This window comes from Lontra canadensis, unplaced genomic scaffold, assembly GCF_010015895.1.
Source record: "Lontra canadensis isolate GAN:19392208 unplaced genomic scaffold, GSC_riverotter_1.0 scaffold75, whole genome shotgun sequence".
Classification (NCBI taxonomy): domain Eukaryota; kingdom Metazoa; phylum Chordata; class Mammalia; order Carnivora; family Mustelidae; genus Lontra; species Lontra canadensis.
In genome coordinates this window covers 367937-391195 of record NW_022631069.1, presented here as the reverse complement: position 1 = coordinate 391195, position 23259 = coordinate 367937, and the positions used below count along the sequence as shown (strand labels likewise).

Here is a 23259-nt window from a genome sequence, read left to right as displayed (position 1 = left end):
TATTGCTCTTTTGCATTGACTGGAACATTTTGAAGGATGTCATACTACCCATGATGCTTCACTGCTGCGTGTGGAATCAGAAGAGTCCCTGAGGGAAGATGATGTATACAGGGGCCCCTTTGCTTCCTTCAGCTCTCTCTTAGAGGCATGAATCCCTAAATCATGGAATAGCACTTTTAACAATCTCTGCTGTTTTGTTAGCTTTATAGAAGTGGTATGTAGCTGATTCATTGGTTAGACTGACCACCGTGGGGTTTTTTAAAATATTTTGTTTATTTATTTGAGAGAGAGACAGAGATAGAGAGCACAGGTGGGGAGGAGAGGGAGAAGCAGACTCCCTGCTAAGCAACGAGCCTGACACGGGGTTTGTTCCCAGCATCCTGGGATCATGACCTTAGCCTACGGCAGACACTTAGCTGAGCCACCCAGGTGCCCCTGGCCACTCTGTTTTTCATGGCATTTTTCAAAAGATGCTTAGGGAACAGACTGATAATGTAGGACTAATCCATTCATTTGTTCAACCCTGAGGGTCATAATCATCATGGTGCCTGTTGTTTAGAACACAGCAGTGCGGTTGTACAATTTCTAATTCATGCCCTATAATTTTCCTGCCTATTATGTGCCATTTAAACATCCCCAAGTCATAGAATAATATTAGTGCTGAAGAGGACCTTGGCATCTAGCCTAATCCTTATTTCATAGTCAAGGAAACCCCAGTCTAAAATGTTCTAGCAGCTTGCTCAAAGTTGCATATTAGTCCGTGGCTAGACCCCTGCCTCTGAATTTTTAATATCTAAGTCTTTTCTTCTATGCTATATACTTTTTAGAAGTCTTGGAAATATTCTTGTGATCATCCTTCATGCTGGTTCTTTTACTCTGAATTGTGATATTCCTTCCTTTTAAAAAAAAAAAAGATTTTTATTTATTTATTTGATAGAGATATACAGAGAAAGCACAAGTAGATAGAGCAGTAGGCAGAGGGGGAGGGAGAGCAGGCTCTCTGTTGAGCAGGGAGCCCAATGCAGGGCTTGATCTGAGGACCCTGGGATCATGACCTGAGCCAAAGGCAGACACTTAAGGGACTGAGCCACCCAAACACCCCTTTTTCTTTTCTTTCTTTCTTTTTTTTTTTTTTTTTTTTTTTAGAGAGAAAGAGAGAGTAAGTGTGAGAGTATATGCACAAGGAGGTGGAGGGTTGGAAGGAGAAGAGAGAGAGAATCTTGAACAGCCTCTATGCCTGGTGCAGAGCCTGATGTGGGGCTCAGTCTCACAGCCCTGAGATCATGACCTGAGCTGAAATCAAGAGTCAGGTGCTTAACTGACTGAGTCATCCAAGTGCCCCCATGATACTTCTTTCACTGAAGTGAAATTCTACTTAAGTGAAAGCACAAGTTGTTGTTTAAGTAATCTCTCTGCTCACCGTGGGGCTTGAACTCACAACCTCGAGATCAAGAGTCACATGCTCTCCTGACTGAGCCAGCCAGTTCGGGATTCTAAAAAACTCAATCTAGGGGGAGAGCCAACTGCTAATTCTTCAGGTGTGAATTACTAGTTTCCCATTCCTCCTTTAGTCAGCAGTTCTCAATATAGTGTGCTTATGGATCACCTGCAGGACTTAAGTAAAATGTAGATCCCTAGGCCTTAGCTCTAAAGTTGTGGGTTTTTGTTGTTGTTATTTTGTTTTGTTTTTTTACAAGTACCTCATAGAATTTTGATGTTAGTACTTTTCAGGTCTGCAGCTGGTATAGCAGAATAAAATGACTCCTCTCTTGTAGACCCTGAACTGACTAGAGCATATATGCAATTCCATTTAAGCATCCAGTAGCTCTACTAGGTACAAGTTATCCTTATTTTATGTAACAGGAGACTGAGGCTCAAAGAGGTTAAGCAAACTGCCTATTTAAATGAATTGCCTTGTTAAAGCAATTATGTTGTTCTTTTTTAACACTTCCATCCAACCCTGGCAAAGGGTTCAGTGTGAAGAACGGATGGAGTCTAGAATGTCTTGGTGAAAATTAGTTGTTTATCCATTTTATGTCTTCTACAAGTATCATGTTTTATGTGGCAGGCACTGTGGAGGCTCTGGGGATACAGGGTGAACAGGATAGGAAGAGTCCCTGACCTCATGAAGATGATCTATTGGAAGAGCCAGACGTAAAGCAAATAATTACAGAAGTACATTTGATGGTAGTTCTGATTGGTATTATTTATTTCTTGTTTTCCTAGGTCCCAATTTCTCATCCAGTGGTTGAAAACTGACCAATGATAATTAATAGAATTATAGAACCCATAATAAATTTGTCCCAGGAAAGGTCTTTCTTATTCTTTTTTTTCTTAACACTTTAAGTACCGTTGTTTATTCCAGAGAATAGTAGAACATGAGGCTGAGCGGGCGCCTGGTAGCTTAGTCAGCTCAGCATCCGCTTTTGACTTGGGCCATGATCCCAGGTTCTGGGATCAAGTACCGCATCCAGCTCCCTGCTCAGCGGGGAACCTGCTTCTCCCTCTTCCTCTCCTTCTGCCTCTGCCACTACTTATGCTCTCATTCTCTATCTCAAATAAATAAAATCTTAAAAAAAAAAAAAAGAACATGAGGCTAGATGACCAGGGTAAAGACAACTAGATCATGTGTGTTGAGTCCAAGATTTTTAGGGACTGTGTTGCCACCAAGTAGCTGTGGTAATGCGGGAGTCTCTACTCCTGAGTCTATCCAATAAGGGAGCCCTTGTCTGTCTCTGAGGTGGCTTCCTGCTTTGGGGTGTCTCTGAGTCTCTGCTGGGCTGAGATGGGGGCTACAGGAACTGAGGCTGAGAGAGGAGCCACCCCCTCATGGTGTGTGTGTGTGTTTCCTGCAGGAACACCATGCTGAGCCTTTGCCTTGAGAATGCAGAGCTGAAAGAGCAGATGGGAGAAGCAATGTCTGACGGATGGGAGATCGAGGAAGACAAGGAGAAGGGCGAGATGGCAGTGGAAACTGTGGTAGCCAGAGGGGGTCTGAATGAGAATAGCCTTCAGGCTGAATTCAGAAAGCTCCAGGGAAAACTGAAGAATGCCCACAACATCATCAGTCTCCTCAAAGAACAGATCGTGCTGAGCAGCAAGGATGGGAATAATAAGCTTAGCCCAGAGCTCCTTGCACGCCTGGTCCGGGAGATCGACAGAATGAACATAGAACTGGTCTGTTCTCCTGAGAAGCCCCAATGCCAGGAAGAGGAGCACGTGACCATAAGGCCCTGCCCCAGACCCCAGAGTCTTGACCTTGGGGCTGCCCTCGCCGTGGACAGCCACCAAGTAAGTGTGGGTTTAGATGGAAATAGAGACCTGTGGAGAAGGCCTGGAGCTAACAGTTTTTACCTAAAACAGTTCTGCTCCATGGGTCAGAAGGACTGAGGGAAGGGCTTCTTTGCCCCCCAAGCAGTGGTAATAATATTCCTCACACATTCAGCCTTTGGAAAAGCTTTTACAACATTGTCTCACAAACATTACTTGGGTAATTAATTTTTCATAAATAGTGTTTCATTTTCCAGATGGCACACTAGGCATTGGGCAGCAGGCAGAAAGACCTGGTCTCTGCCCATAAGTCTGCAGTGTGGTGGGGAAAGATGGCATAAAACAGGTCATTTCAATAGGATGCCATATAGGGACGCTTGGGACTTAAGGCAGCCCCAACAAGTGGTGTGTAATGACATCTCTCCATATCACTGCCATTTTCATCACCCATCCCAGGTGTCTGTTCATGGGCCACAGGATTGGGCTGTTGGGATCCTCCTAAGAGGAGGGGCTTTGCTGACTATTGAGTAAATGGAGACTAGAGAGGATTCGGGGTGGGGGGAGTGGAGGACAAGGCTGGGACAGGAGCATGAGGATAGATGAGGAGAGGTTTCTACCCCCCTCTCTTTAACTGCTGAACCAACCTTTACTGAGAGCCCCTCAGTAGGCTCTAGTGGCACTGTACTTTGGGCTGAAAATACAGAGATGAATAAAACATTATCCTAGCTCTGCAGGAGCTTGGAGCTGGAAAGCAAGCCACTACCAAAGGGCTTGAGGAATGCTGGAACAAACCCATGAATATAGTCCTCGGGGGGTCAGAAAGGGAAGGGGCCAGGACTGCTCAGGACTGTTACTGCCTGGTCCCTATGCTGGCTCTTTTCACAGCTGGATAACCGGCCCCAGGCCCAAGACCCTGGGACTCCATCAGAATTTAGCCTTCCTGGATCCACCAAGCACCTGCGCTCCCAGCTGGCCCAGTGCAGACAACGCTACCAGGACCTCCAGGAGAAGCTGCTGATATCAGAAGCCACGGTCTTTGCCCAGGCCAACCAGCTGGAGAAATACAGAATCATGCTTAGTAAGTCTTAGGTTCACCATCACTAAAACATCTGTCTATGTGCTTCTTGTAGACTTCCCTTTTCTTCCCCAGCATCAAAACAAATTAAATCCCGACCAGGGTCCTAGAATTGTGGAAATGGTTATTTAACTTCAGTTTTCACACCTGGCAGAGAAGAATAAAAAACAAAGCAAGTTTGCAGTGAGCATATAGGGAAGAAATGGGCTAACACCTAGGTTTGCTGATTTCTGCTATAGTCAGCAAAGTGCTTTACATCTCTCAACATATACTGATAGTTTTTTTCCTCCTCTCTTGGCACCAAATCATATTCTTCAAAAATATACCATCACCGTTGGTTTAGAATCCATGCTTTCTCCTAGAACTTCCTAAGGTGATTGAAATGCTTATGGAGCACATAAGATGTGTCTAGTTCAGCTTCAGAATTTTGTTTACTTTTAATTAATTTAATATGAAGTAGTCACGTTTGGCTAGTAGCTATCTCTTTTTAATTTTAATTTTAATTTTTAAAAAATTTTTTATTTTTTAAATTTCTTTTCAGTGTACCAGAATTCATTGTTTATGTACCACAACCAGTGTTCCATGCAACATGTGCCCTCCATAATACCTACCACCAGGCTCACCCCACTTCCTACCGCCCGCACCTTCCAAACCCTCAGATTGTTTTTCAGAGTCCATAGTCTCTCATGGTTTGTCTCCCCCTCCAATTTCCCCCAACTCCCTTCTCCTCTACATCTCCCCATGTCCTCCATGTTTTTCTTATGCTCCACAAATAAATGAAACCATATGATAATTGACTCCCTCTGCTTAAACTTATTTCACTCAGCATAATCTCTTCCAGTCCCATCCATGTTGATACAAAAATTAGGCATTCTTCCTTTCTGATGGAGGCATAATACTCCATAGTGTATATGGACCACATCTTTCTTATCCATTCGTCCATTGAAGGGCATCTTAGTTCTTCCCACAGTTTGGTGACTGTGGCCATTGCTGCTATGACCATTGTGGTACAGGTGGCCCTTCTTTTCACTACACCTGTATCGTTGAGGTAAATACCCAGTAGTGCAATTTAGGGTCATAGGGAAGCTCTATTTTTAATTTCTTGAGGAATCTCCACACTGTTTTCCAAAGTGGCTGCACCGACTTGCATTCCCACCAACAGTGTAAGAGGGTTCCCCTTTCTCCACATCCTCTCCAACACACATTATTTACTGTCATGTTAATTTTGGCCATTCTAACTGGTGTAAGGTGGTATCTCAATGTGGTTTTTATTTCATTCTCCCTGATGGCTAGTGATGATGAACATTTTTTCATGTGTCTCTTAGCCATTTGTAGTCTTCATTGGAGAAGTGTCTGTTCATGTCTTCTGCCCATTTTTTGACATGATTATCTGTTTTGTGTCTATTGAGTTTGAGAAGTTCTTTACAGATCCTGGATATCAGCCTTTTGTCTGTACTGTCATTTGCGAATATCTTCTCCCATTCTGTGGGTTGCCTCTTTGTTTCGTTGACTGTTTCCTTTGCTGTGCAGAAGCTTTTGATCTTGATGAAGTCCCAAAAATTCATTTTCGCTTTTATTTCCTTTGCCTTTGGAGACATATCTTGAAAGAAGTTGCTGTGGCTGATATTGAAGAGGTTACTGCCTATGTTCTCCTCTATGATTCTGATGGATTCCTGCCTCATGTTGAGGTCTTTCATCCATTTCGAGTTTATCTTTGTGTATGGTGTAAGAGAATGGTCGAGTTTCATTCTTCTGCATATAGCTGCCCAAGTTTCCCAGCACCATTTATTGAAGAGACTGTCTTTTTTCTACTGCATATTTTTTCTTGCTTTGTCGAAGATTATCTGACCATAGAGTTGAGGGTCCATATCTGGGCTCTTTACTCTGTTCCACTGGTCTATGTGTCTGTTTTTATGCCAGGACCATGCTGTCTTGGTGATCACAGCTTTGTAGTAGAGCTTGAAATCAGGCAACGTGATGCCCCCAGTTTTGTTTTTCTTTTTCAACATTTCCTTAGCAATTTGGCATCTCTTCTGATTCCATACAAATTTTAGGATTGTTTGCTCTAGCTCTTTGAAAAATGCTGGTGGAATTTTAATTGGAATGGCATTGAAAGTATAGATTGCTCTAGGCAGTATAGACATTTTTGCAACGTTTATTTTTCTGATCCATGAGCATGGAATGGTCTTCCATCCTTTTGTGTCTTCTTTGATTCCTTTCATGAGTGTTCTGTAGTTCCTCGAGTATAGATCCTTTACCTCTTTGGTTAGATTTATTCCCAGGTATCTTATGGTTCTTGGTGCTATAGTAAATGGAATTAATTCTTTAATTTCCCTTTCTGTATTTTCACTGTTAGTGTATAAGAAAGCCACTGATTTCTGTACATTGACTTTGTATCCTGCCACGTTACTGAATTGCTGTATGAGTTCTGGTAGTTTGGGGGTGGAGTCTTTTGGGTTTTCCATATAAAGTATCCTGTCATCTGCGAAGAGAGAGAGTTTGACTTCTTCCTTGCCAATCTGAATACCTTTTATTTCTCTTTGTTGTCTGATTGCTGTTGCTAGAACTTCTAATACTATGTTGAACACGAGTGGTGAGAGTGGGCATCCTTGTTGTGTTCCTGATCTCAACAGGAAGGCTGTGAGCCCCATTGAGGATGATATTTGCTGTGGGCTAGTAGCTGTCTTATAGAACTGCATGGATCTCGATGTTTTTGGACTCTAAATTCGTTCAGCCCCATTCACATATTTACTGAGCCTCTGTGGATAAAGCACTTGCTAGTTTCATGGGGGCTTCTAGGAATGATAATATATATAATACCCAACATTAAGATATCTGGTCCCCACAAAGCCTCAGTTGTTGTAGGTGAGATCACCAGTGGCACACAGAGCTCATCCTGGTAGAAGGAAGTCCTGCCTGGAGTTAGTGGTCTCTTCTCCCACTTGGGTCCAAAGAAGCATCCATTTCACTTTGGCTGTAAACTCCCTGCCCCCTGAGGTCTAGGGCACGTGCCCCTGAGGTGGAGGGGGTACGTGGGACATTCTGAGAGCCTCTGTGACACTCTCTGTCTCTTCCTGAGCAGGTGAATCCTTGGTGAAGCAGGACAGCAAGCAGGTGCAGGTGGACCTCCAGGATCTGGGCTATGAGACCTGCGGCCGAAGTGAGAATGAAGCTGAGCGGGAGGAGAGCACCAGTCCTGGTATGAACACAAGGGCAGGGCTCACCTGGCCTCCCTGGAGTCGGCCTTCCCATCCGGGAGCTGCTGGCCAGTCCCACACCTAATGAGGAGTAGGGCCGAGGGGTATGGTAGACAGAAGGGGACCGAAGACCAATGAGGCACAGGAAGTTTGGCAGAGAACTCTTATCCAACACGAGGCTGAGTGTGAGTGGGAATGTCTCTAATTAGTTTCCAACATACTGCTGTTGATTAAAAGAAGGAAAGTTTTGTCCAACTGATGATCATCTAAGGCTTACTTTTTAAAGAAGAGACCAGATGAGCTTGTGGAGACATGTAAACCCTAAGCTAAAAAATATGTTTTTCCATCCTAGAAGGACTTTGACTATAGGTACACCCACCAAACTGAAATTGAGAAAAGAAAACTCTCAGGGCAGTGGAAGGTGACTGCACCTGGTTCCTGACCAGCAGGGCTGTTGAATGGGTGGAAATGTCATGTCTGAATGCTGGTTAAAGCATGGGGCTGAATAAAGTACCGCCTCAACTTTCACTCTAGTGATTCCTGTCCCCGGCACCAGAGCTGCCTCCAAGCCTCAGCAGCACATGTAGCTTTATTCATGAAGATGTCTTTGTCTCTTCTCAGAGTGTGAGGAACACGACAGCCTCAGGGAAACAGCCCTGACGGAGGGGCACCTGCCTTCCTCAGCGGCTAGCCTCCCAGGGAAGAAGCCCTTGGAGAGCTCTCGAGGGAAGCAGGAGGAGTTCTGTGCATATGGAAAGTCGGAAGACATCTCTCTCCTGCAGAAGGACATCAGAGACCTGAAGTCCCAGCTGCAGAATGCCAACAAGATAATCCAGAACCTCAAGAGCCGGGTCCGGTCTCTCTCAGTTACAAGTGATTATTCATCTAGTCTGGAGAGACCGCGAAAGCTGAAGGCCGTTGACACCCTCGAGGGATCTTCACCTCACAGTGTCACTGATGAGGATGAGGGGTGGCTGTCTGATGGCACTGGGGCTTTCTACCCCCCAGGGCTTCAGGCTAAAAAGGATCTGGAGAGTCTGATCCAGAGAGTGTCCCAGCTAGAGGCCCAGCTCCCGAAAACTGGAGTGGAAGGGAAGCTGGCAGAGGAACTGAGATCAGCCTCCTGGCCTGGGTAAGAGGGACAATCTCTGGACCCTGATAGGATTGAAAATGTCTAAGTTTGTGTTGGAGGTGGGCTAGCCCAGGCAGGTAGAAGAGAGAACCCAATAAGGCGATCAGAAGAGTGCCTACTTCAAGGCTAGGCCTAGATGCAAAGAAAGGTCAGTAGGCCCTGCTTGGGAGACACCAGGTCTCTGGGATTTCCTCTCAGGAATCTATTAGTAAAGCTACTGGATATATGGTGTAGTAGGAAGACTGAAGTCAGATTGCCTGGGTCTGAATCCTAGCTCTGGCACTTTCTAGCTGTTCAACTTATTTAGATTTTCTGGGCTCTTTCCTTACCTATTAAATGAGGAGAGTAAGAGAACCTATCTCAACAGGAGGTTACTGGGTTTAAATGAATTAGTACAAGCAATCAAAATTGCCTAACATGTATTAAGCTCTCTGTACGACTTTGTGTTGGAATACAATATTTTGTGTTGGAAGACACTGGGTATCTGTCCTTGTTATCTGCAGTGAGTAGCAAACCATGCAAAAGCTTAGTGGCCTCAAACAATAATTTATGTGGATTTACAGGGCTCAGCAGGTGGCTGTTGCTTGGGGGTCTCTCCTGGGGCAGCCATCCGATGGCTTCACGTGTCTGGTGATATGATGGTCCTTGCCTTCTCTCTTTCCCCCCTTGGCTTCTTGTCTTCCAGGGTCTTTCTTCTTGGGGTGGGTCTCTCAAGTGGTCTTAGGTTGTTCCACTTCTGCATGGCAGCTGGCTTCCAACAGAGTGGAAGTAGAAGTTGCCAGGACAGTTCAGAGCTACTCCTGGACTTAGCACAGTGTTGCTTCCCTTATTACCTCAGTCACAGTGCTCACAGAGCTTGCCCAGATTTAAGGAGGTGGAGAACAGCATCTACCTGCCAATGAGAGAAGGAGCAAAGGCACATTGGCAAAACAACATGTGGAACAGGAATGTAATGGCCATCTTGGCAAAACAGTCTGCCATAATAGAGATGATCTTCCAAATAGAATAGAATAGAATAGAATAGAATAGAATAGAAATGAAAGATCTTATCTAGAATTAGGATTAAGTGATTCCTTTTCCCCCCCAAGTTTATGTATTTATTTATTTTACATAATGTCTCCACCCAACATGGGGCTTGAACTCCTGACCCCGTCATCAAGAGTTGTGAGCTCTTCTTACTGAGCCAGCCAGCCAGGTGTCCCAGGATTAAGTGATTCTAGTCACGAACTTATTTTTATTTATTATGTCTATTGAATATCTACTCAATAAATACATTTAGTGTTTCTTGAGTATCAGCTGTGAATCTACACTCTACTAGTCCTATGAAGAATGTAAAATTGGGCACCATATTTACCTCCACAGGACCTACGATTCTCCTGGACATAAGGCTAATATGCACAAAACATTGTAAGAACCACTAAATTGCTAAGCTGACATCATGTATCAGAGTGGGATTTACTCTTATATACTTCGGTTTCTGTGCCAGAATTCACCCTGGGGAGCTCCTTTGAAATGTTCTCACAGAAATCTCTACCAAAGGCCCGTAATTTCACATTCACTCCTTTTCATTCTTACTTTTTCCTCTTCTCTCCTGTATTAGGAAATATGATTCCCTGATTCAGGATCAGGCCCGAGAGCTGTCATACCTACGCCAGAAGATACGAGAAGGGAGAGGCATCTGTTACCTTCTCACCCAGCATGCGAAAGATACAGTAAAATCTTTTGAGGACCTTCTTAGGAGCAATGACATTGACTACTACCTGGGGCAGAGCTTCCGAGAGCAACTTGCCCAGGGAAGCCAGCTGACAGAGAGGCTTACCAGCAAACTCAGCACCAGTAAGTTGGCCACAGGGCTTTGGCACACACTCGGTCACTCCCATAGCCCCAGGCCCAGGTGGCCACCACACCTTCACCACAGTCTTTTAACCCAGGTCCTGTTCCATTTCATTTCCTGGGGCCATTACAGGATCAGGACTGGTTGGTGGGGAACACTGAGGAGAAACACAGGATTCGGAGGTCATGATTGCAATGGTAAAAACTGGAGCACTCATGGCAAGTGACCTTTAGGGAGGCATGTTGTGTCCATCCAGTGCTAAGGGGGAGAAAGGGAGAAGAGATCGGAGGATGTCATCATAGTGAAAAGAACCTGACCTGAGAATTGCAAGACCCCAGTGGTGGCCTGGATGGCGCCATTAATTTGCTTTGGGCAATGGTTTAGCCTTTCAGCGTCTCTTTGTTTATCACACGGTGTCATACATGAATATAATTCCAGTATAGTTAAAGCACCCTGTCCTTTGGACGTGGTTTGGGCACTGAATGTCATAGTGCAAGGGCTAGGAATATGGGTTATTATTGGAGTTCTTTACTTAGAAGACATTTCCTGAGAGTACCAAGAGATAGCGGGATCAGTCTTGGGGGCCAACCATTCCACACACTGTTGGCAGGTGCAGAGGTGGGACAGGACGGTTTGTCATCTCCCAGAGCAAGAGTGGGCTCTCCAAGAATGCTGTGATGGGACACAGAGCATGCATCTGGGAGTGAGTCTGTGGCAGGCTTAGAAGGTGGAATATTCCAGAGAGAAGCTGAGCAAGTGTGTTTCAAACTTCTTTGCATTGATTTAGGGTAGAGGAAGTCCTGAGGTCAGGGGAGGTCTGCCTGGTGAGTTCAAGAGAGCCCACAGGTCTACCCTCTGAGGATACAATCTGTAACCTTCCCAAGTAATTCTCCTACATGTCTTGGACATACACAGAGGAATCACCATTCTGTACCCACAGATGCTCTTGCATTCATAATGTAGGAAGTGGGATCTCTTTAATTTCTTACCATGTCTTTCTAAATTTGTCTTACAGAGGATCATAAAAGTGAGAAAGATCAAGCTGGACTTGAACCGCTGGCCCTTAGGTAACTTGAAATAGGATCTGGTAAAGGAATCAGGAACAAGGCCCAAGGGGTCCAGGGTGACTGTAACTTTACAAATTGGGGCAGGGAAATGCTGATTATAACATGTTCATTTATTCATGAGACACTTTAGCCTCTCTTTTGCTATAATTCTGTTGATTTCTATTGTGTAATTATGCTCCAGGCTTGGTAACCTAGACTCAGTCTGATCCAACAATAAACTAACCAGGTTCCAGGGGTTCTTGGCACCCCCAAGGCTCTCCTCTGCTTTCTTCCCGGGTGTTTAAAGATGAGGCTGTGCTGCTGAGTTGACTTACCCTAAGCTACGTTGGCAGCTCATTTGGCAGTAGTCCAGTTCCCCCGGGGGGAAAAAAAGAATTGAAGAACCATAATGTAGTTCCTTGGGGTGGGGGGGTGGGGGAAAGTCCTGGGTGTTGCAGACTCCTGGGAGGCTATGGTCTTTCAGGAACCAGTTTTCAATGAATCACTGCAGAGAATCTTACCATGTACAGTAAACTACGGGCTCAAAATCCATAGCTGTAGCCTCTAGTTCAAGCCTCTCTCTGTCAGAAGCCTGCTTTAGACCACGTGGTGCTGTTCCGAGTCCCTGCGGTGAAGAGCAAAGGATTTTGGTTTTGTTTTCATTGCAAATCCATCCCAGACACATACCTGGGCTGTACCTCAATCATCCACATGATTCCATGCATCCTGCTCTCGGTTGTCAAGGGCGATGCCAGACTGCTGTGTGTTCGTCACCGCTTACCTTCAGTTACTTGGAGACTGGTAACCAGCAGTTCTTGGGGCCGCACTTGGAGCAGCTGTGCCTTACAGGGCTGGCTGAGTCTCTGCTAGTTCCCTAGTTGCCCTGGGTGGTGATTGCCCCTCTTTCTCCCACTGCACCCCACCTACTCTCCGCCCCTCATCAGTGATAGGTTATTTTGATGGTTCTTCACAGGAAAGGTTCCCTTGACTTAGGTGTTTTTTCCCATGTGCCTTGGTCAGGACAACTTGGGCCAGTGCCCTTGGCTTCACCTATTGTCTCCTTCCACCCCACTAGGCTCAGCAGAGAACTGCAGGAGAAGGAGAAGGTGATCGAGGTCCTGCAGGCCAAGCTGGATGCTCGGTCCCTCACACCCTCCAGCAGCCACGCCTTGTCGGACTCCCAGCGCTCTCCCAGCAGCTCCTCCTTCCTGTCTGATGAGCTGGAAGCCTGTTCTGACATGGATGTAGCCAGCGAGTACACGCACTACGAAGAGAAGAAGGCTCTGCGTGGTCACTCAGGTAACCTCCTGTTTCTCTAGCCAGGCCTTATAGATCCTCCCTGCTGTGTGTCAGGCTGAACGTGGCCCTGGGACCAAGCACCAAGTACAGGCCCCAGTGCCTCAGGATCTTTGCTCTGCTCCTGACTCCGCAGGGTGTTGCTGGGTCTCCACTGCATTTGCAAGCTGGTAGACCCAAGGGGAAGCGCAGTGGGAAGAGAGAACATCCAGGCAGGCTCTTCCCCATTGTCTCATGAGCACAGACCATCTGTCTGACTTCCTTCTTCAAATGGGACATCATCTCCCTCCTGCAGAGGTCTTGCTCACTGTATGTCCTGGGCTGGTGTCCCCTGGGTATCTGTCAGCAGTCACGGATGCTGTCGCTCCCACCTGGTACTTTTGGAAATGCCATTTTCACGGTTTCTGGGTCTGGGCCCCACTCTTACCTCTAAGGTGGTTTGCCTCCCTCAAGAAGCTATCTGCAAGCAAGGAAATGAACACGGCTCACAGTGTTTGTGCTTGGTGCTTTCCCGGAAAGCCAGGCCCTGCCCTGGTACCCCTGGCTCAATAGAAGGCCAGATTCCAGTTCTTTGTCGACCACCGAACATTTTCTTTCATTCATGGGTTTTGTAGATTCCATCCATCATTCGAGTCATTCCGCTGTACTGTCTTCTGAGCCATCAGCAACCAGTGCACCTCGGGGGGCTAAGGCCGAACCCAGCAACAACCCCATCAGCTTGCCAGCTCCCCAGAACCCCCCCCAGGAGGCCAGCCAGGCCCATCCAGGTATGCGATAGCCAACACAGCGGGAGGGCTGTCTCCTCTCCCTCAGCAGCCTGTTTGGCTTTTCTTCAGGGACGAATGTTTCCACTGTCAGAGGCTTCTAGGCATCAGATCCTAGATGAAATCAAGCGGCCTTCCTAGTCCACCAATTGTGTCTGCATTTTCTTGGTTCTAAATATTTTAGGCAAATCAGAGATCTGCAGTAGACTTTGATCAGAATACCAATTTTGACCAGTAGTCAGCGAATCCTTTTAAAGTAAACATTTTCATTTCTTTCTTTCATTTCACTCTGGGGAGCAAAGAGGCAAAAGAGGTCTCTCCCATGATTATAGTCACCACAGAACAAAAAGAAAGTCACTTCATGGCTAGCCTGGAAGCATTACCCGTTTATCTTCAGGGCAAGCCTCTGCAACAACTCGGGATGCTTCTGGATCCTACAAGATTCTGTTCACATTACATGGTCATTCATTCATGGATTTACGAACAGCTGGGCAGCCCTCGATATGTACATCGTGCCTGTCCTGCAGTAAGTGGGAGGGGTACATTTCATTTACCTGCCCCAACCTAATTGCCAGGAGTGTGCTGTTCAGTTAGAGCCCCACACCAGTGATGGCAAGAAGAAGGCAAGCCTTGTCCCTGCCTCCTACCTCTTGCCACAACCGGCTGGCTGCCCTCAGTGTGGTTTGTCTTAAGGTGCCCGCAGAAGGCACAGTGCTGTCCTTCTGTGGCTTCCATTTCTCCTGAGAGCCCATCAGCCAAAATCTTAAGAAGGGGATGTTTCTGACTCTTTCTGAGCTGGGACTCGAAGTTTCTGGGCCAGAGTAGGCGGCAGCTGGCCCAGGAAGTCATGGGGAAAAGCTGTTTGCCTAGTGCTGTAGACATCTGTGCAAATGCTCTGGGGTCAAACGGAGCAGAAGGCCAGGGGTTTTAAAATCGGAATGCCTGCCTGAAGGATGCCTGACCTGTGTCACTGGGCAACGTGGGTAGCCTCAGTGTTTCTATGACAACGTATCAGCATCCCGGGGCAAGGGATGTGATTAGAATGTACTCATTTTTCCACGGAGGCATTCTCCACAGATCAGTCTTGGTTTCTGCTCCCTCCACAGGCTTCCTGCCATATAACTGTTTTTAGGAAAGAGGAGACAGATTCAGACATCAGAATGTCCCAGGGTCCCTAAACACTTTTCCATAGATGGGCTACATCATGGTCATCTGTGCAGATCTACTTTAAATGCAAGTTTCCAAGCCCTCCTCCCAAATTTATGACTTAGTAGAGCAGAGCCTGAAGCAACCGCACGCATTAAGAATTTTTCCTAAGTGATTTGAATGCCCAGACCGGCATGCAAGCTATTGTGTCTGAGTCACTTTACCAAGACCTTGATTTTTCTTTTGGAGAATGAATGCGTTGATATGAGATTCTCAGGTTTGTCTCCATGAGACTCGAATGACACGCATGAGGAATGCACATTTCCCCACAGTCCTAGCCCGCTTCTGCCCTCCTCAGGGTGAGCCCTCATACCCTCAGAGGAGTTCCAGGTGTAGGGAGTCTTGTCACAGGGGCAAGGACCTACTCACACCCAGGGGTGATTGGGAGCATTAACATGCAGACGTCCTGACCCCCTCCATGCCTGGGACAGCTGGGAGAGGCTCTCATAGCTGCCTGGGATACAGCTATGCCACCTTGCCTGCTTTAGCTGGTTGTTTCCAAGATGAGCATAGAATATGTATGCCGGAAGTCCCCGGCGAGGGAGAAGGAGGAGGGGTCCACTAAGCCTGGCTTTTGGGTGGCAACCCTGGCCCTTTGTCTTGTTGGCTGTCACCATGCTGAATGATAGCTGCCCCCCAAGGAGACATCAGGACAAGAAATAGTTTCATCTTCTTCATCTTTTCCCCATTCCTTTCTTTCTAATGACGTGTCTCCTTTCTTCCCAACTCTGTGTTTCTAGGCCTTCACTTTCCCTCCATACCCACGCTGGTTAGCCTTCCCCAGGCACCACTGCCCTCGGCAGCACCCAGCTTCCTGCCTTTCAGCCCCACTGGCCCTCCCCTCCTTGGCTGCTGTGAGACCCCCGTGGTCTCCTTGGCAGAGGCTCAGCAGGAGCTGCAGATGCTGCAGAAACAACTGGGAGAAAGTGAGCACTTCCTGTGGCCTTCATGTGCTTGGGCCGGGCTGCCCCACCCCATGTGGCCCTGCATGGCTTTGGCTTGGTGGTGGAGTTTTGAAAAACCACCTAGGGTGCGCACGTCACCAGCAGGGGACTGGCGGATGGCCCTGCTTGCTTTTTTTGGAAAATGCTTTTATTGTTGTCTTTCTGGTGTGTGTGTGTCTCATCGTTTCATCAGGCCCTAGACCTGCTCCTGTCCCACTGCTGCTGCCAGTGTGGGGTACCACCAAGTCTGCTGAAAGCCTGACACACCGGTGATGTGTCTGCAGGCAGGGCATGGGTGAGAGTTTTTGTGCCTTGCCTATGTGAGACAAAGTGGCCATTTCTGGGGAGTCCTTTCCATGCCTACGATTGTCTCCTGCTGTGAAACACGCTCTTCATCAAGTTCGGCTCCTGACATCATTAGGTTGAGGGTGTGAAGGGTAGTAGCAGTAGAGGGATTCAGAAGAGGCGACAAAGCCCCCCTTCCTAGGGCACACGGTTCATTTCTACCCCGGGACAGGTGACAGGTTGGTGGCTCAGACTGGAAGCACAGGCTGTGATACCTGATTGTAAATTCTGTCCTCTGACTCCCAGAGATCATTGATCGTATTGATCATAACCGTTACAGGCTCTGTATGGTCATCTTTTTGGAAAGGCTTTGATATATGTCTGGGCTGGATGACTCATTGTCAAAATTGTTGGTGGGGTCATTTATAGCTTAGAAAAAAAAGAAGAAAAACTCTCAAATAGGAATTTGCTCTCCAGTAATGCTTTAAAAAAAAAAAAACCACTTAGAAATCAGTTTGATGTTACCTTAAAACCACATTCTGTGCCTTAAAAAAAAAAAAAAAAGAATAAAGGCTCAGATGAGCCAGAGACTGATGGTAAGGGAAACCAGGCAGTGTCCAGTGACCTAGGTCCACAGCTGAGAATTCATATACCTGAAGCCCCCATCGTCATTTAGCCCAGCTTGTTTCTTATGTCAATCCTGAAAGTGAATACACTCTCTAGTCTACTCTGTCTCAGTTTGATTCCCAGAACCAATTAGAGAAGACCCTTTTTAGGAGAGTTTGTACAGCTCCCCTTTTTGCAGGCAGAAATGTCTAGAAGACTGCCTCCTGCTTATCACAGCTTTACCCAGGTGTAGCAATCTAGGCTAACCCAGCAACACAAACCTGGTCTTCCTGAGACTCACACCACTTGCATGATAGGTAGAGCCCGGGCAGGGAACTAAGGCTCAGGGGAGTAGAGCTACTTGTTTAAGGTTACTAGTAAGTGGGAGAGATGGGCTTGAGTCCAGGTCTTCTGCTCCCAGTCCTGTTTCCATGATACCTTTTCTGTCTAGGATGCTTTTGTTACCATCCTGCTCAGAGCTAAGCTCAACAAATTCTGGAAGCCCCTTGAAACAATCTTTTCTCTGTCTCTTTAGAGATCAGTAGACCGTTCATCAGAACTTCTGATCTAGAATTTGATATTTGATGGATAACAAATTTGTCCCATATCAAGATGGCAAGAGTGATCTCTAGCTGACTTCTCTTTTCCTTTACATTTCCACATTTGTCAGTTTGTCTTTGTCCAAAAGGAGAGATAGGAGACATCTGTGCATGAAAAAGGGTCTGTTGATATGGGATCAAGTCATACTTAGTCTGAGCCATTGACCAGAGTTTGGGTGGTCCCAGCTTTGGTGAGCAAGATGACAACCCTGTCTTTTCTGTCCTGAAGCACAGGCCTCTCTGAGGGATGGCAGCTTACCTGTGTTCCTTGTCTGCTTGGAAACAAGCTTCCTCGTGGACAGTGGTGCATGGTGTCTTCTTGGGGCAGCGTGGGGCAAAGATCTCCTTGTGTTAGAGTCTGTCTGGCGTCTTTGCATGGTTTAGGGCATGCGCTCTCTCTTATGTGGCCTGGGCAACCAGGAACGTGAGAATGCTGATCACTGTTACTGATAGACTTGGAACCTTCTACAGCCTTGGTTAAAATGTAAGCTGTCGACAACCCTGATTTCCCCCTTTGCCTTGTGTTGGGCTGGGGGGGAAGGGGGTGTGAAAGAGGTAGGAAGTCACATCTTTACAAATCCCAACTAACATCTAGATGCTGAGGGTCACGAGGATAGCTCAGTGACTCTCAGTGAGTTAGGCATCTGACTCTAGATCTCAGCTCAGGTCTTGATCTCAGGGTGGTTGGTGAGTTCAAGCTCCACATTGGCCTCCATCCTGGGCATGGAGCCTACTTTAAAAAAAAAAAAAGATTCAGATGCTGACATTTTTCATCCCCCAGTGATCCTAATGAACATCTATTATTTTGCAGATTGAGGAAGGAGAGACCCATGATGGGTACTTCTCAAACTTTGCTGCCAATTAGAATTACCTGGGATGGTTTTAAAACATCCAGTGCCCAAGCTGTATCCCAAGTTAAGGCAAAATCTCTGGGAGGTCCAGGCATCAGTATGTGTTTGTTTACATTTTCTAAGGTAACTGTAGTGTGCAGATAAATTTGAGAACCAGTTACAAGTGGAGATAAAAATTGACAAGTAGCCAATTGCATTATCCCCTCAGAGGAGTTTGGCTTGGTTGGAGGGAATGATGACCTCTTCCTCTTTGCTTAGGTCAAGCTACCTGCTTACTATGCTGCCCATGCTGATAATCCCTGAAGGAAAGCAGTCTTCTGAATAGGAATATCCTAAACTACAGACCTGCCCACCTCTCTCTGTCTCTCCCACAGCCTGGACTTATTTTCACATAGAAGCAGAGATGATTTGGCTCAAGGGAAGGCCCATGATTTCCTAAGATCTATGAGAGAATCAGCCTATGTTAAATGAAAGTTCCCACATCCCTCCATGGATGCTAGCATTGAGCACATCTACGAATAGGAATGTACTATATTCTCCAACTTTGGGACTGAGTTCTCCTTCCAGAACTTTCCTGGACTGTATCGTGAGGAATTTTAGTAGAATCCAGGAGTGCAGCCTCTGGACTTTTCCTTTGTGTACACTGGTGACTTCCAGATACTTTGTCCATCCTCCGCCTCTTGGTGTCTTATGCCAGCAAACACATGAGGTGAAAGTGACGGCTTTTAGGTTATGGTCTTCATCTAACTGGTATTCCGCAATGGACTGGGATTTCTGACATTGCACATGTCCCCTTTGGTGTCCACTCTTAGCAATCCCACACTTCCTTGCTGGTCCTTCCCTTCCAATCCTCTCTTCCTCACTATGGTTTCTTTCTGCCCAGGTGTCAACACCGTCCATCCTGCTTCTCCAGCTGCACTGCCAAGCAACCATTTAGAAGCCAGCTCTTCTCACTATCTCAACCCCGCCCAGCCCCACTCTCCACTGAGGGGTGGCCCAGAACTGGGCAGAATCCTGGAGCCCGGCTACCTGGGCAGCGGCAGCCAGTGGGATGTGATGAGGCCTCAGAAAGGGAGTGTATCAGGCGACCTGTCCTCAGGATCCTCTGTGTGTCAGCTTAACTCCAAACCCACAGGTAAAACATAAAGCCAAACAGGTCGGTCTGCGAAATGAAATCTCATTTAGAGTCTCCTAGCTGGGCAGGGGCGTTTTTCATTTCTCTAGTCCCTGGCTTACAGAGTGGGGGTAAAATGACAGGGTCCTATCTGTGCTGGACCTTTCTATGTGCCCCGCTTCCGCCTCCCTGCCCAGGGCCTCAGTGCTGTTCAGGGAATTGGGAAAGTCAGAGACACACCTTGTGCTCTCACGTTCATGTCATTAACCACACAGGAGAAGTTTATATCCATGGACTTCTACCTTATGCCTCCTCTCTGAGGCTGGAGGAAGGGCTTGATGCTTCGTTGAAGAATATTCCATCAAGTATCCATAGGAAGAATGGTATCAGGCTAGAGTGAAGTCTTCCCTAACACACTCAGGAGAGAAAGTCACACTCTGGTCATCATACATTTCCCGATACTTCAGTTATATTTCTAAACCATGTGGAACTCCCTTACCCTCACCGGTTACACTGGTCACCGTACACTTACATTTAAAACACCCTCATACTTTGGGGCACCTGGGTGGCTCAGCTGGTTAAGTGTCTGCCTTCAGCTCAGGTCATGATCTCAGGGTCCTGGGATCGAGCCCCCCATTGAGGGCTCCCTGCTCAGTGGAAAGTCTGTTTCTCCCTCTCCTTGTGCCCACCCCCCACCTGCTCATGCACTCTCTCTCTGTGTGTGTGTGTGTGTGTGTGTGTGTGTGTGTCTCTCTCTCTCAAATAAATAAATAGTCTTGAAACTCCCTCACACTTAACTGTGTGTAGGAGGTAGCCCCTGGGGCATGCTTCACATGGTCTGTCCTGGGTTTGACAGCCCATTTCCTCTTTAAGCAAAGTCGCTGTGTTCCTGAGTGCCCACGTGAGAGAATGCAGTTGGTGGAAGGGTGGGGGATGTTTAGGGATCCCGCTGAGGAGCCAATGGCCGTGCCCCACTTCCACCTGGGCCCCTCTGGTGACCAGGATTCCTCATCTCGCACCTCTTCCCGGTCCTGACGGGATGGCTGCAGGGGCTGACCTGCTGGAGGAACATCTCGGAGAGATCCGGAACCTGCGCCAGCGCCTGGAGGAGTCCATCTGCATCAACGACCGGCTGCGGGAGCAGCTTGAACACCGGCTCAGTTGTGCAGCCCGTGGGAGCGGTAGGAGAGGCCCAGAGCTGCCCATGCTGCCACGACTGGGGAGCCTCTGGAGGCTGGGCTTCACGCTTTCCAAAGCATGTGCTGGGCTTTCCTCTACTTGCACCTTCCAAACAGTCCGGCAAGGCGGGGGGACAGGTGCTCTTATCCTCACTCAGCTAAGAGAGAACTTTCCTCCTGGCAGAGCTAACGAGGCATGTCTGCAGGGCGTCTGACTTCCCAGCCCGTCCTTAGTCTGCTCGTATATGTGCCTGCTGACCTCTGCCTTGTCATGGGATTGGTACGTGGTGGAGCCCGCTCAGCGGGCGCCCTCCCGCAGCCACTCACCAAGGCGGCCGTTCTCCCAACACTCTCCTCTCAGGCTGCGGTCCCTTGGAGGCCATTCCTTCTACGTGCCCTTGTCCTGCTCCCAGCCCCGCGGTGGCTCCTGTGGGGACAAGAGCCTCTGGAACAGCTGCAGCTAGGGCACGTGGTAGGGCCCACACAGAAACCAGGCATTTGGCTCACCAGGCTTGGGGTCCAGGCCTTGGGGACGCAGGCACTCCTGCTGGGTTGGGACAGTATTTCTGGAGGGACAGAATGGGTAGTTTCCAGAAAGCATCTGTTACCCTAATGTGTAACGTGTCTTCTTACACTTTCTGGGACAGGATCTACCTCCAATTTCTACAGCCCTGGCCTAGAACCCACACCTCAGCTCTACAATGAGAACAGAGTCCTTAAGCAAGAAAACCGGAGCCTTCAGGCTCAGCTGAGTCATGTTTCTAGAGGTGGGTGGTAAAAGCCACACACTGCGCTCCTTCCCGGTCCCTTTCCTCCTGGCCACACCAATCACCTTTTGAAGCCAAGAGAAGAAGGTGGAGATAACAGCTAACTAGATCTATCAACCCAAGGTCCTATGCGGTTCTCAGTCTAGAAGGGGCTACTTCCTGAGAGGTCCCAACCGTGGGCCCTCACACTCTGAGGTGCTCGGGACAAAGATAGCTCTAGCAAACCCACCACCTCTGCAACCCACAGATACTCAGATACTCAGTCATTAGTTATGAACCGGATACCAGTTAGGTGTCTGTTCTCCCTGTCCAGACTTTACTGCAGCCTCATGTGTCTCTCCCGGTACTGAGCTGCCATCCCCGCCTCCTCACTGCTTCCCCTCACTCACTCAGTCCGGGCTCCTCTCTGCTCAGTAATCCTCAGGACTCTGTGCCTGGAAGCACCAGCCAGATGTCCACCAGAGCATTCCCAACACTATTTGATGGACATCCAAGGGAGGGGGGCATCATTTCCTCTGTGACCTGGGGGCAGCTGACCTTAGTGTCAATTGACTTGATCAAATCAATATATGGTCAATAAAAATTATATTTATCTGCAAATATTTATTGAATAGCCATGAAAGACTAATACTTTCCTAAAGGATTAAGCCCAGAATGAAAGAATGTTGTGGAACGGGAAGAGACAACAAGTGATGTTTCTTAATCGGTCTCTTTGGAGCAGGAAGATGTGAGGGGAGAGGTCACTGATGGGGAAGTAATGAGATGTCACAGAGAAGAAAGAAGACATAACTGCTAAACCATCATTGCATGCTGGGACAGGCTAGCACAGACCTCAGTGTGGAGAAGTCACTAAGATGTGGACAAGCACGGTGGGCCAGGCCCAGGGACTTCCCCCTGGTAGACTGACAGCTCCTGCAGCCTGGTTCTCAGAGCCCCTGTCCTTAGTCTCTGGGAAATCATGCAGGTTATTGAGTTTCCACAAGCCCAGAAAAGGACAGATGTCCCCATTTTCAAATTGATGAATATAATATATTCTAAAAACTGTAGACAAGAAGTCTTGATGTTGCTCTTTGGCAAAATTAAAGAAGGGATTATCACACAGATGGTGTGTGAACTTAGAAAATAGTGAGCATTAGAAACCACAGCGTTTGGGGCACCTGGATGGCTCAGTGGGTTAAGACCTCTGCCTTCGGCTCAGGTGATGATCCCCCGCTCTCTGCTCAGTGAGGAGCCTGCTTCCCCCTTTCTTTCTGCCTGCCTTTCTGCCTACTTGTGATCTCTGTCGGTCAAATAAGTAAATAGAATCTTTGGAAAAAAAAGAAAGAAACCACAGCTTTTGGGGCACCTGGGTGGCTCAGTTGGTTAAGCACCTGCCTTTGGCTCAGATCATGAACCCAGGGTCCTGAGATGAAGCCCCCTGCTCAGCAGGGAGAGGAGTCTGCTTCTCCCTCTCCCTCTGCTTCCTCCCTGCTGCTCCTGCTTTGTCTCTCTCTCTCAGATAAATAAATTCTCAAAGAAAATGGAGGAAGGAAGGAAGGGAAGGAGGAATGAAGGAAAGAAGGAAGGAAGGTAGGAAGGAAGGAAAGAAGGAAAGAAAGAAACTGTAGCGTTTTCTCTAATAGCAGGGTAGACCTCATGAAAGCAGAAGATTAAGGGCATTGCAAAGATGGAGTGTCCAATACCCAGGGCTTGTGGATATAGTGAGCTGACACCCTCTGCTTCTCTGAGCAGCTGTGGCATCAGCTTGCATTCCTGTTGCCTTAGTTCTGCACGTCAGGATGGAGGAGCTTGGGCTCCTTGTCCTGCCAGCCTCTGCCCCCCACAGTGTAAGTCGTCCTGTGTTCTGCTCCCCAGAGCGCTCCCAGGAGACAGAACGCCTGAGGGAGGCCCTGCTGTCCTCAAGATCCCGGCTTCAAGAGCTGGAGATGGAGCTGGAGTGCCAAAAGGGGGAACGGCAGCAGCTTCTGGAAGACTTGAAGGAGAAGCAACAGGAGATCTTGCATTTCCAGGAGGAACGCCTGTCCCTCCAGGAGAAAGACTCCAGGTAAGGGGGAGCCCAATAAGAAGGAAGGGGACCCTGTTTTCAGATTTAATG

The 23259-nt window shown here is 47.6% G+C and overlaps 1 protein-coding gene across 16 annotated transcripts in view; it reads left to right on the top strand.

The window, feature by feature from the left end:
* PDE4DIP (phosphodiesterase 4D interacting protein) overlaps positions 1 to 23259 on the top strand; it is a 206668-nt gene that overhangs the window by 170407 nt on the left and 13002 nt on the right. For 12 of the 16 annotated variants that reach the window (XM_032881279.1, XM_032881283.1, XM_032881280.1 and 9 more), the window contains 13 exons: positions 2856 to 3291; positions 4156 to 4348; positions 7428 to 7544; positions 8164 to 8674; positions 10275 to 10510; positions 11524 to 11575; positions 12630 to 12853; positions 13465 to 13617; positions 15561 to 15746; positions 18989 to 19240; positions 20269 to 20400; positions 21045 to 21164; positions 23019 to 23208. In XM_032881279.1, the coding sequence (XP_032737170.1) occupies positions 2856 to 3291; positions 4156 to 4348; positions 7428 to 7544; positions 8164 to 8674; positions 10275 to 10510; positions 11524 to 11575; positions 12630 to 12853; positions 13465 to 13617; positions 15561 to 15746; positions 18989 to 19240; positions 20269 to 20400; positions 21045 to 21164; positions 23019 to 23208 (2802 nt within the window). The remainder of the gene's footprint in view (positions 1 to 2855; positions 3292 to 4155; positions 4349 to 7427; positions 7545 to 8163; positions 8675 to 10274; positions 10511 to 11523; positions 11576 to 12629; positions 12854 to 13464; positions 13618 to 15560; positions 15747 to 18988; positions 19241 to 20268; positions 20401 to 21044; positions 21165 to 23018; positions 23209 to 23259) is intronic. The other 4 variants (XM_032881287.1, XM_032881291.1, XM_032881292.1 and 1 more) reach the window with 2 other exon arrangements.